The sequence below is a fragment of the Poecilia latipinna genome, unplaced genomic scaffold (assembly GCF_001443285.1).
Source record: "Poecilia latipinna isolate Pla-1442-1.1 unplaced genomic scaffold, P_latipinna-1.0 Scaffold2512, whole genome shotgun sequence".
NCBI lineage: Eukaryota > Metazoa > Chordata > Actinopteri > Cyprinodontiformes > Poeciliidae > Poecilia > Poecilia latipinna.
This window is the reverse complement of record NW_015115128.1, coordinates 34,735-47,684: the sequence shown is the minus strand read 5'-3', so window position 1 is coordinate 47,684 and position 12,950 is coordinate 34,735. Positions and strand designations below refer to the sequence as shown.

At 37.8% G+C, this 12,950-nt stretch overlaps 1 protein-coding gene across 5 annotated transcripts in view; it reads left to right on the top strand.

The window, feature by feature from the left end:
* The window catches only part of rell2 (RELT like 2), a 39,555-nt gene extending 28,380 nt beyond the window's left edge, over positions 1–11,175 (top strand). The window contains exons 1-7 of one of the 5 annotated variants that reach the window (XM_015019957.1): positions 2,241–2,287; positions 3,003–3,051; positions 5,082–5,285; positions 6,606–6,668; positions 7,110–7,173; positions 8,258–8,434; positions 8,525–11,175. In XM_015019957.1, coding sequence (XP_014875443.1) covers positions 5,096–5,285; positions 6,606–6,668; positions 7,110–7,173; positions 8,258–8,434; positions 8,525–10,196 — 2,166 coding nt within the window. In that variant the 5' untranslated portion in view covers positions 2,241–2,287; positions 3,003–3,051; positions 5,082–5,095 and the 3' untranslated portion in view covers positions 10,197–11,175. Of the gene's footprint in view, positions 1–2,240; positions 2,288–2,673; positions 3,052–5,081; positions 5,286–5,404; positions 6,412–6,605; positions 6,669–7,109; positions 7,174–8,257; positions 8,435–8,524 lie in introns of those variants that run through there. The other 4 variants (XM_015019955.1, XM_015019959.1, XM_015019956.1 and 1 more) reach the window with 4 other exon arrangements.
* Positions 11,176–12,950: the final 1,775 nt, after the last annotated feature.

Sequence of the window (12,950 nt, the reverse complement as noted above, 5' to 3'; positions counted from 1 at the left end):
ACACTTCACCTTCAGTGCAAAGTACCATGAATGAATGACCTTTGTTGTATATTGCTGTCAGTGCTGTTTGATGTTTTTGAAATAAAACGTATTGCAACTCGTGCTGGTATTTTTGTAGATTCAAGTGGCATCTAATGTTTTTTAAAATGTATTTGGGGATTATTGATGGCCAGTAGTTTCTGGGGGTGGGGGAAGGATTTAATTGCTCTAGTGGCTCTTATTTGGTAGTAAATTGACAAAAAAAGTTGTTAATGACAGAAGGGGTAGACCGAGAAGCGAACCCATGACAGCCTCATTGAAAACTAGAGCTTCCATATGTGGGTTGTGCTTAACCCCTGCACCACCACAGCACACTCTGTACGTAGTATTTCTAAACTCATATTTCTATTTTAATATATACTTTACACCTGTGTTAGCTTAACATGTTCATAGTGTTAACTTTTGACATAATAATTAATGTTGAGTAAGTCAACACTGATGTGTTTAATTTCAACTACTGTGAGTGTCGATTCAACTATATCACAAATAACACTTTCAAAAGTGTTATTTCTACACCATCCAGAGTGGACCAATATAGACGCGTTCAAACTGTTTAATTCAACTCTGTAGGAGTTGACTGAACACTTCCAAATTTGCTGTGTAACATGTCATGATACATCCAGGACAAAAAACATTCTCATGCTTTTGAGAAAAATATTTTTCACTATTTTGACAAAAAGAAGCTTTATGAATCCTAAACTGTGTTTATAGAATCTTTCAAAAATGTAGTCCATGGTTTGTCAGATTCTAACCTTTGTCCAATTAAACTGTGTTTTAATTTGTGATCAGTGTAGAGTTATCCACACTGGTCACAGTGTTAAAGCTCGGTGAACATTCTGTTCTGAATATCTATCTGCATAATGTCTGAATGATCCAGAGGCATCCAGGCTAACATTTGATTTATGAGTTTAGATGTAAATGAAGACCTAATTAAAAGAGGAGAGTGAGCTGGGATCCTAATTACAGACACATAATCTGAGCTGCACACCCAAATGCTTCTGCTTAGCGTTTCCATGTGAGGCAGGTGTCATCATTGCTGTAGATTTAATGACTTTATCTACAAATGCTGAGGAGACTGTTCCTCTGAAGCCTCAGATATATTTTGTCAGCTCTGTTTCTTCTCAGTTCAGTCACAAAGCCACAGCCAGTTTAGGAGAGTTCAGTTGATCTTGTTGGAAGTCACTATTCGTGCTGAATAACGGCCACATTTCCTCTTCTAGAAACCCAACAAGACAGCTTCCTGTTGTCAGTGCTTTATAGCTCAAACATTCAGTGACATTTTAGTTTTACCTGATGTTTTTTCCATCCACCAGTAGATGGAAATGAAGCATAAATCACCATATAAATCTTTATTTAATAAACTCAAATTGGAGCTGGACACTTTTATGATTTCTGGCATTTTTACATGTTTTACAGACTTTTTTGTGAACCTTATACATTTTTACAAACCAATTTTAGACCAGGCAATTTTCCTTGGTTTAATATTAGGACTATGTATAAACTTAGCAATGCCTCATAAGAAATAAAGTCAATGTGTAGCTTCTATTGCAATCTACTGCATTCCAAAGTCAATAAAATAATTGTGAACTAGGAATTTGATTTATCTTCAATATGAAGCTAAACCAAATGCTAACGTTAGCATTGTCAGCAACTAAGAGGTTATCAGTTGCGGTGCCTCAGTGAGAGGTATATAATTGAGTGATGTTTCAATTGTTGAAGATCACATAGAGAAAACATTTCACAACAAAACTGAGTAAGCTGTAGCAGGAACAACAGGGGAAGATTGTGACAGTAAAAATGTTAAATCAGTCCTGGCAACGAGAGTCTAGTGAGTGAAGTTACACAAGCAGAATGGAGGGAAGGTAAAGGTCTGACAGCCTGAGAAAACACTGACATACAGTAGGCTGGAAGAGGATAAATGTCACTATTCTATGAAAATGTTTGGGTAAATGAATTATGAAATACTTTGACTATAATTCTGCAGCTTATCTCCTCCAAGCTAACTTCTTGTTTTTTTGTTCACATGTCACTTCTATGAAATTGTTCCCACACCCTTGCATAAGAAAAGTATCCTAAAAAATCATCTCTCTCTCTCTCTCTCTCTCTGTATTTGGGACATTTCTGTGTGAATAAAGCCAATCTGGAGTGAGGTCAGATGTGTTTCTGTGTTGGCTGTATATGCATACAGCCAACACAGAAGAGTTTGGACAGGCAGCTTGTCCAAACTCTTACCTGCAGCTATCTGCAGGTAAGAGTCACACAAAAAAAAATAGGAGTCAGCATTTTACTGTCAAAATATGCTGTAAATATCTCCCTAATATTGAATATTAGCACACATTTTTTTTAATGAAGTGACAAACTTTCAGCACATCAGTGAGCAAATGGTCATTATGGAACAAACTTCTGGAGGATGTGGAGAGCTGGTTGCTGATGATATGAGCTATCACTGTTCAGCCACCCTGAGGACATTTCAGAAGGAACAAGTGTAGATAAATGACTGTGCGTGTGTATGGGGGTTGTTATTAATACTGATAAGAGGCGGAGAGGACAACAACGATAAGCTCTTGTATGTTGACTCCTTTACGTTGTGAGCACCTTTACTCTACATGTTTATTGTCTATATTTACATATTTGATAATATTTACAGATATCAGGTGTGTGACGCTGTAATAATGTGTCTGTGAGCAGCAAATAAGAGTGTGTCTTGGTTTAATCTTATTTCAGGACTGTATGAGTTTTGTTCTGTTTATAAAAGACATCTTTTCCAATGATGGCTATTATTTTCTTTCTCTCCTCTCTCTGTCCTTGTGCCTCCATATGTGGAGGCAGAGAGAAGGTGTGGCTGAGGGGGAGCCCTGGCTGGTGGGGCACACGGCTTTTTATCTGATGCAAACAGTTGGACTTTCAGCACCGACCAAATCTCACTGGATTTTCTGCTGTCTTCCTTTTGGCATGTTTTCCAGTGACCATGCTGACGTCCTGCGTGTCCACTGCTGACAGGCTGTGAAACCGGTAAGGCTTGTCTGTTTGTTGGCTTATGCAAAAACATGAGGTTAAGAGATTGAGATTGGGTTACTTCTCTTATGTTGGGACTGTGATCCAGGTGTAATAATTGCTGTATTTGATCAATAACAGACCTAGTCTGACTGTAAACATATTTTTAGAAATTCTTTCCCCAAGAAAAGTTCCAACAAACCTTATTCTTTATGGAGAAACGTTCTTTTAGAGACAGAGTGAGCTTCTGTTAAACTGTTGTAACAAACTATTACCTGGGTATAATGTCAGCTATTTATGTTGTTTAGCTTCTGATATGACTATCTCAATACATATTTTCTATGTAGCCTCAAGTTATTTTCACAAACAAGAAACATCAGCTCTAGATATCACTCCAAGGATCAAAACATTTACATGAGAGGGTTTATCTCAGAATTGGCTATATAATGTGTATAGAATTTGGTGTGTGGCTGGGATTTATTAAAATAGGTGTGGCTTATGACAACAAATCTACCTGGATGACTGCAGCTACTTTTGGGACTGAAACAACTGGGACTGGAGATAATTACCAAACTTCTACAAATAAGATCAGGTCCTCTGGTTCTATAAAAGGTTATTGAAAGATGAATGTGAATTTGAAATTGAAATAAATCTAGACCAAAACAAGAAAAGTGGTAATAACATCTCAGTTCCACCAGAAGAGTTAGCATTTTTATGTTTTAATAGGCCGTATTGTACATGTTGGATCAAGTACAGTACATCTACATGTTTTGGATCCTTGGTTAGCCCTATTAGGTAGACTTTAAATGTTCTTCCCATTCATACAGTATGCAGGTTTAATTTATGTTTTCATGGAAATACAAATAGGTAAATTATCCCCGTTTTGCTTATATAGTTTATGTAGTAGCTCTCAAATATTTACAGTTTTACCTTCTAATGTGACATCAAACATTTTAAGGTAAAAAGTGAAAATATTATGAAATTTGCATTATGACAAATGTCCAGGTCCTAAATGAAAACTTTCTTGAAGTAATTTGAATCTGGACACAATATTTTGTTTGGTTTGCTTTTCTAGTAGAAGTCTATCAGCATACTACGTCTTCACTTGGTAATATTTGCCACCTCTTTCTTGCAAAACTTCTCCAAATTGCAAGTTGATGTTAAATATATTGAATTGATTCTATTATATTTATGTTGGGCGTAAAACAAGAATAAATGTAGAAATTAGCTCAACCAGTGCACAGTGTAGTAGTTCACTGGTTGGCCCCTAAAAATGTTGCCACCTGAATTTAACAGCTTCTCATTTCTGAACCAGCCATGTAGGTCAGATCACTGGCATCAAGCAGAGAAAACAACGTAGGAGAAACTGCTAAAATGTGGCTCGGAACCTTCCAACGAAGTCTTAAAAACTGGAGGGAAAGTGGAGAACCATTTACCATTCACCATGAAAAAAGTGTAAAAATTATGTATCATAGTTTCCAGCTAGCTAGCCTGTCGGGCTGCGAGGCCTCAGCCAACTATCCCCCCGTCCCATTCGAGTTTTTTTTCTTCATCTCAAGCTCTTCCCTGCAAAGAGCAGAGTGTGAGACAGGCTGTTTTTTTTGCCTCTCCTCCCCCCCTCGTGTTGTTGCGTGATGGATGGTTGTAACTGAAACTGCAATTTCGTTGTCTTTGTGACAATGACAATAAATTCTTCTGATTCTGATTTATATTGTAACATCCTGACAGTTTAAAGTGTGTGTGTGTGTGTATACTTTAGAGATCCACTGTAGCTTCATTACACACACAGACTGAATGCTTTCCAGCTGTTCTGCAGCTATAATAGCACTTTGTCAGATGAAATGTACAGAATCTTATTTTTAATTCATATATTGATTCTAATAAAAATAAAAATTGTGTTTCAATCATTCGACCTTTATTCTCAGTTTGTATTCAATGGCCATTTCTACAACGATTAACTTTCATCACTATGTTGTTCTTTTACTGACTGCAGCCATGACAGAGCTGACAGAGGCAACACTGACCTTTGACCTGTGTCTCCCTCTCAGGTTTCAGCCACATTATGACTAAATTAGCTGCTTCTGAGGCGGGGGAGCACCCACCATCCTACATTATTTTTCTGGTGGTCTTCCTCTTCTTCCTGACGGGTCTGCTGGGCTTCCTTATCTGTCATCTGCTGAAGAAGAAGGGCTACCACTGCAGAACCGGAGACCTGGAGGATGAAAAGGAAAAGCTTGGGGAAGATGAAGATGGTAAGTGGAGAAGACAAATGGAGGAATCAGTTTTTAATTTTGTAGTACAGTCCAAAAACATGACTGTCAGGTTAATTGGTTTCTCTAAATTGTCCCTAGGTGTGAGTGTGTGTGCATGGTTGTGTGTCCTGTCTGTCTCTGTGTTGCCCTGCGACAGACTGGCAACCTGTCCAGGTTGTCCAGGTTGTCCCCGCCTCTTGGCCGGAACGTTAGCTGGAGATAGACACCAGCAATCCTCCCAATCCCACTAGGAACAAAGGTGTACAGAAAATGGATGGATGGATACACCCTTATTTTCTTTATTGTGTTTACAGACAATAAACACATCATGTTTCCAACTTCAATTTTTCCAGTATCAAACACTTATTATTTACTTAACCACATTAAGTTACTTTAACAATAAATTCTCCCTAATATGAATCATTTTAGTAGTTTTAGTTGTTGCACCAGGCTTCAGATTTAGTGGCACTGCTGGTGAAAATGTTTCAAAAGCATTGGAATAGATACATTTTAATATGGCACTACCATCAAAAGATTGATTTGTTTAATTTTGAGATGTAATGACATTTGGCGCTGGAAAATGTAAAAAAAAACAAAAAAATCCAAACATTCAGTTTGTGGACACTTTAGTGTTGAAAGCTAAATGTCTGTTTGGGACTCTGAATAATTCTTATAGAATAATTAACTTTTTTGTGATTGTCAAGAAAAATCTACTTATGAAAGATGTGATTTTGTCCACAGAACTAATATTTATTCCTAAATATGAAATCTTTTCCACACTGAACAAATTGACTAAAATTAAGAGTTAGATGTTTCCATATTATTTGGTTGGATGTTCTTCCACTGTAATAAATGTTTTAAATATTTCAGACGTCATTGCACATGCACCAGCCCGGTCAGTAAGTGTAGAGGGTGCCATGCTATGAGAGCAGCGTAATGACATTTCCAGTGTTCTGAGCGCAGCTGGTTCTGAATCTGTTTATTTCTCATCTTGTTTTTTTCTTGTTTTTTTTCTCCATCTCACTCATAAAACCTCCTGAGTACACAAACTCTCAGCATGAAACCTGGCTGTCTTTGAAGAGTCCTCTCAAACACAAACATACATTGCTCTGATGCTCCTGCACATGTAAGAAAAATTTTTCTACACATGTAAACAAACACATACACTCACCCAAACACTCAAAAACCTAATCAGTACTTTAAGGATATTTTGCATAGACTGCACTCTCCAAAATGACTCCCTCAGGCAGTGGTTGTATTTTTAGGTGACTGAAAGGATTGTTGTTTTTATTTGTTCATGTCTTTCTTTGCTGTTTTCAGATGAGAATGACGAGAACCAGGACACCGTGGAGCAGATTCTTAAATGCATCATGGAAAATGAAGGTAACAAGTTTGAATGTTGTTAAATTCAATTTATTATTCCGTGCTATGATGCTAGTGTTGGGTGTATGGGCGACTGTGCCTCTGTGGAAAGAGTAGTCGTCTTGTGATCGGAAGGTTGTAGGTTTGATTCCAGCTTCCTCCTGCCACATGTCAATGTGCCCTTGGGCAAGGCACTTAACCCCAAATTGCATATCGGTGTATATATGTGTGAGCGTTTGTGAGTGCGAATGGGTGAATGTGACTCTAGTGTAAAGTGCTTTGAGTGGTCAAAAATTATTGGAAAAGTGTTATATAAGTTCAGTCCATTTACCATTTGTTGATTTATTTCAAATGGCTCTTTTCTGATCAGATGTATATATCCCATTACAGTTTGTGCGATTTTCTCAGAACTTGTCAGAAAAGTTGTTTAAGTCAGTGGATTTGTGATCTTGTCTCCTGCAGCCAACATGGAAGCCTTCAATGAGATGCTGGGAAACCATAACGTCTGCGTGCGCCATGATCCACGGTAAGCTCACACACAAACCCACCACTGAGCACATGGCAGCAGATTTTCTTTAAAATTACAATGAACAAATTTTAAAATTCATTTAATTGTGATAGTTTAAGATCTGCTAATGGCACAACAGCACACTAGAGAACAAATCATGATAATAGAACTGTGGATAAGCTTCAAATACAGTAGAACGGTTCAACATAGGGGACAGAACTATTTAGCTTTAAGCATAACAAAAATCACAGAAAATCAAATAATCACTGTTTCAACTTCATATTTAAGAGAAAATAGCTCTGATTTACAGTTACATGTTAGATTGTTAGTTATTTTTATCAGAATTAGCGCAGTTAGCATTGCTACTCGTAAACATCATTCCCTGTCAAGTAGGTTGACTGAGATTTAACCAATATTTCCAGCCTGGTCCATGACAGATAGATCTTGATTCTTCTGAAGGAAACCAGGAGCAGCTTTGCTGTTGTTCGTTCTTGTATCATCGGCCAAAGTGGCAGCTTTAGCCGATGATATAAGTAGTTTTGTCAAACTTCTTGCACTCCATGTGCTCAGTTTTTGAAGACCACACTGATTCTGAAAATTGTGTTCTTCACTCAGTAGCAACTTGAACACCAAAGACATACTGTTAGCATGATCTGCTACAGCTTAGATACCAGACCATTCCCAGTCAAGCATTAAATCAGATAATTCTTGTCACCAGCCGTGTTCTCACTGTATGTTTCTGCCAAGAAATTCACAAAGGAACCGTCTTCATCAATTCTTTCAAATTGTCTGGAATACATAAAATAATAAAAAACATAAACTTCATAAAGGTGTGATAGGATAGAGTAGATATCTGATTGACCTGGTGATTACATCCAAAAGGTGAAAACCTAACTAGGACCAAGGTTCCAGGTTTGTATAACAAACTGAAGTCTAACAGCATCACTGCTTTTCTTGCCTATCTTTGTACAAATGCATATATTGGATCTTTGTCTTTGCTGTCCATAACAGTCTCAGGCATTTGGAGTATTTTAGGCTAAACTCTCATGAAAACAAGTAATTCTGAAATTGCACACCAATAATCTTGCATGTTGACATCCAGGTTGCGTAAGGAGTCCATTGGTGGCATTCCTCCCCATCTCCATACAGTCCACTCAGGGACCGACCTCAACTCCTGCCTCCTCTGCACCCAGGTCAAAGCGAAGAGGGGCCACAGACAAAGCAGGACACCCCGTTTCAAACAACGACCTGGAGAGCAGACCGTCTTCTCTGTTGGAAGGTAGGAACACAGACTTTAGCCATTTTGTCAAGTTCAACGCATGACGAGCTGTAAAGTGAAACATTGTTCTCTCTGTCATTATCTCCTCAGATTCCGGGTGACACACTCTGATAAGAAGCTCCAGGGAAGTCCTAACCTATTGGCTGTTTTGGGGGACCAGCTGTACCAGTCCCAAGATAGTGAGGAGAGAAAGGAGGATGGGTACAATCTGAAGAATATGTTTAAGGAAGTCCAACTCCCTCCAGATGGTGCCAATGGTGTTGCTGCAAATGTGGGGAAAAGGAAGAAGAGTGTGACCATATTTGGGCTGAGGCGGGGCAGTGATCCTTTAGGTTTGAGAGTAAAAGAGAGGGTAGGTAGAGACACTGGGGGGATTAGATTTGCTGTTGAACAGCCACCTGTTGTGATGGAGGAACCTGTCCAGGCAGAGAGTGTAGAGGCTAATCCAGAGCGTGGTACTAAAGCTGCTGCCAAGCTGAATACTGAGCCTGCATCAGCTCAACGTGAAGGCATAACTTCTATTCTCAAAAAATTCTCCAACTCTAACTCTGGTTCCCAGGAAAGTTCCAGGCTTGGCCTACAAGGAAAGATGGCCGCAGGAACCTCTGCCCCTTCCTCCCTGCCTGTTTCACCTGGGAAATCTGTAGATGTCGACAATAAGATAGTAAAGATTGAAGATCCTGGACCACTACAGACCTCAACCCCCATTGACATCATACCTGCACCAATTCCAGGTTTCACCTCTGCTATGCCCACTGGTCAGTCCCATTTGAACAAAGACTTTACGACTGCCAGAGTTTCCTCTGACCCATGTTCCAGTCCAGATCCAGAACCAGCTGCCAGCGGAGGCCTTGCTTTGATAAGCTTGGGTTCATCTCCTGCATCTTCCTTCCAAAACAAGACTTTTTCATCTGTCTTGTCATTAAAAACGCCTACCTCATCCCTGGCAGAGTCACCAAGCCCCAAAAGCAGATTGGAGAGCAAACCATTATCACCACTCGCCCCATGTTATTCTCCAACTGCAGCCTCACCCCATTCAACCCTAAAGTCAGAATGTTTGACTTCTGTAAGATCTGCAACCCATGGAGATTTACATCCAAGTTCATATTCCACGAAGGAACACAAGCTTGAAGGACAGACTGAAGAAAAGATAGAAAAAAAGAGACCTGGAATCTTAAAGACACCCAAACTGTCTTCAGTTGCAGCAGGAGATCCAGCCTCTTTGTCTGAGCAGGTTTTAAAAGACAGACTGGGAAGTTTATCTTTGACACCCCCCAGCCCGTTGTCCCCATCCTCACTTCAAGGAGGGAGAGTAAGTAGTGTATCAATTGTTAAAGCCAGTCCTGACAGCAAGAGGGAGTTCTCTGTCGTCACTATGGTGCACAAAGAAGAGGCATCCTCATCGGACCAGAGGTTGAAGAGTTTCCAAGATGGATTTAAATCAGAGAGAGAGGAAACAAACCCCACTGTTAGAAAGCAAGAACAGATTTTTATTGGTGAATCTGAGACTCAGAGAAAGGAAACCTCAGTAGTAGAAACCAGATCATATCCAGATCAAGACAAGGATGACATGATGGAGATGGAAGACATTAGAGACTGCAAGGTGACACAGGTGGAAGGAGCTGAAGGGCCGAGAGGGGACACTGACAAAATGTTGGATAACCAATCACTACAGAACCAAGAAGAAAAGTACCAAGATGATGAAGAGTCTACTGCATTCAGAAACAATCCAAGCAGAGAGACAAGCGATACCACAAACTGAACTACACTCAGACAAGTGATAAGATCGATGACAAAATACTATGATAAGCATTCTTTTATTCATTTAACTTCAGATGAATTTTTTGGAAAAGTTTTTTTCCCTTTCTTGCCATAAGAGTGAAACTGACACCAGACCTTCATATTTATATTAATGTAAAAGTTATGGTTTGTTAATATCAGCTTTGTTCTGTAAGTTTACCACTAACCACCATACCACCAATGGGCTGGTGGTCTGGTGTTTGGATATGCATGAACAATGCCACTGGCATTCATCTCCTTACTAACAGTTTAAGAGTTTCACTTAATGCCCTGAAATGTGTCGAAGTCCCTTCCTTTACCAAATAGAGCATTGGTTTATAATCAATTGGCAAACCACAAACAGTTGTGTCTTGGAAGATCTCACACAGTGTCTTATGGGATAGTCACATTCTACTGATTTTCTACCATCAAAGAGATTGGGCCGACTACCAGAGGATTAGAAGACAATGGACTTCTGCAGTGTTACCATTGAACTGAGGGCTGTGAAAACAGACTACAAAAGATTATTCTCTATTATTCCACTGAGTTTTTTTTAATTGGTATTCATTAAAGAAATGTAGTTATTCCAATTTGCACAATTTTATTTTCAATGGAAACACAGTTTCTTGACAGCAGAGGTCTTAAGCGAAGTCCCAAGTAAAGACATTCAGGTGCAAAGTCAAGATCAAGAGTTAAGTTCATGTTCTAAGTTCTTAGTTTTTCCATTCTTACTAAGTCATTACCAAATATGTCATTCAGTTTCAGAGTAATAAGATTTGACTTAAACTACAACTACCTAAAAAAGGTAATACCAAAGTGAGCAAATTTAAACAAATGAGTTAAAAATGGAAATGTATTTACTTTAAGGCTGATGTTACTCCAGAGTGTCAGCATTCACATGCATGTTTAATGTATAAATTAAATAAAAACTAAATGCAATAAAATATGTCTCCCAAAATATAGTTTTAGTTACTCATCTAATTTGTAAAGTGATAATTTGTGTCTTGTTTGCATGTATGAGGATGAAAACTGAGAGGAAGGAAGAAACCCAACACTTACATAAAGTCAAAGACATTAACAGAAATGCTGTTGAATGAATCAAAGTGCAGTTAATATCTGTTTATGTCTGTCTTCATATTGTCCATTATATATTGCACTAAATAGTGGAAAATCATTTTCTGTTTCCATATTTAAAAACTTTGTTCTCAGTTCTGAATAAGAAATGTTAAAAATTTAAGGTACACATTACATCATAATGATCGAGACAAAGTGTGGGAAGTACATAAATGAGTCTCGAACTTCTAAACTAAAGGGACAGGAAGTGCTTTCATTTTATTGTTTCAGCCTCGCGTGTCTTTGTAGTGTTACGACAAGTGATCATTATTGTCATTATTATGACTAACATGCACAGATAGTTATGAGCCATTAACAAACATCAGCAGTTTTCCAGAGATCTGAATGTTTATTATTATTATTATTATTTTAATTTCGTCAGAATATTACAAAGATGTCATCAGTTGCAGATTCTGACACAGGGTAACTTCATTACAAAAAACCTCACCTCAAACAAAGAAATATTCTCCCTAACTATGCTACAATCCTGCTTAAGTAGACAGAGACCCTACCACTGATTAAATTCAGTGGGAAAGTCAGACAAACAGCGGTGAAAATTCTTTAACATTCACCACCTTAGCTCTCATCTTCAACCCATTCAGATGGATGATTATCAAATTTCCTCCAGGTCAGACGTTTTGTTTAGTGCTGAGCTGCCAATTAATGGATGTAATACAAACTACACCAATAAAATGAACATATAAACAATTACCAAAGGTTTTTTCCCCTCTTTTTTCTTTTCTGTAACAGCAACAATCTATGTAGAAGGCATACATTCAACCACACCAGTTCCACTACAAAATTATTTGATTTTACATTAAAAAGAATTACAAATATTTTGTACAAAGCACGTAAAATATTTTAAAAACTACACATGCATAACTGCCATTAAATGTAGATTGTGCCTTTGCTAAAGGAATGTACTGTTATGGGATATCGTTTGTAAAGTTTGGTCAAGAATTAACAACAATAACTTCAGCTATTTTAGCCAACCATAAGAAGCATTGTTTTCAAAGTCATATTTTTACCATATTGTTCATTCGTTTATAAATATCAACTGATATATTTAATTAGCAAGCTAAATGTTTACTTGTAAATCATTTTTTTAGTTAGCCGTGTAAATGTTTTATTTAAAGTAACATGTTTAGCTAAACATTTAATTAGCAGCAACATATGCAAACTAAATATTTAGTTTGCTATTTAGTACTAAGCTAATTATTTAATTAGAAAGCCAAATTTGTAGTTAGCAAGGTAAATACTTTACTTGAAGCTAAATACTTAGTTTGAAGCTAAATATCTAGCTTGAAACTGTGATGTTTATAAAATAATAAATAACATAGTGAAAATCTGAGTTTGAAAAACAAACCCTGATTTCTTTTCTGTCATGACAGGCTAAATTACGGTGGCCGGCAGGTGCAAATGCGCAGCAACAGAGAAAACATGCAAACAAAAAAAGAGACGCAAACAAAAAACAAATGAAGCAAACAAAAAAGAGACGCAAACATTTTTGTTTGCAAGTGAAGTAAACATAAAAAGAGACGCAAACAAAAAGCAAATAAGCAAACAAAAAAGAGACGCAAACAAAATGACACGCAAACAAAAAAGACTACAACCACAAATGAAA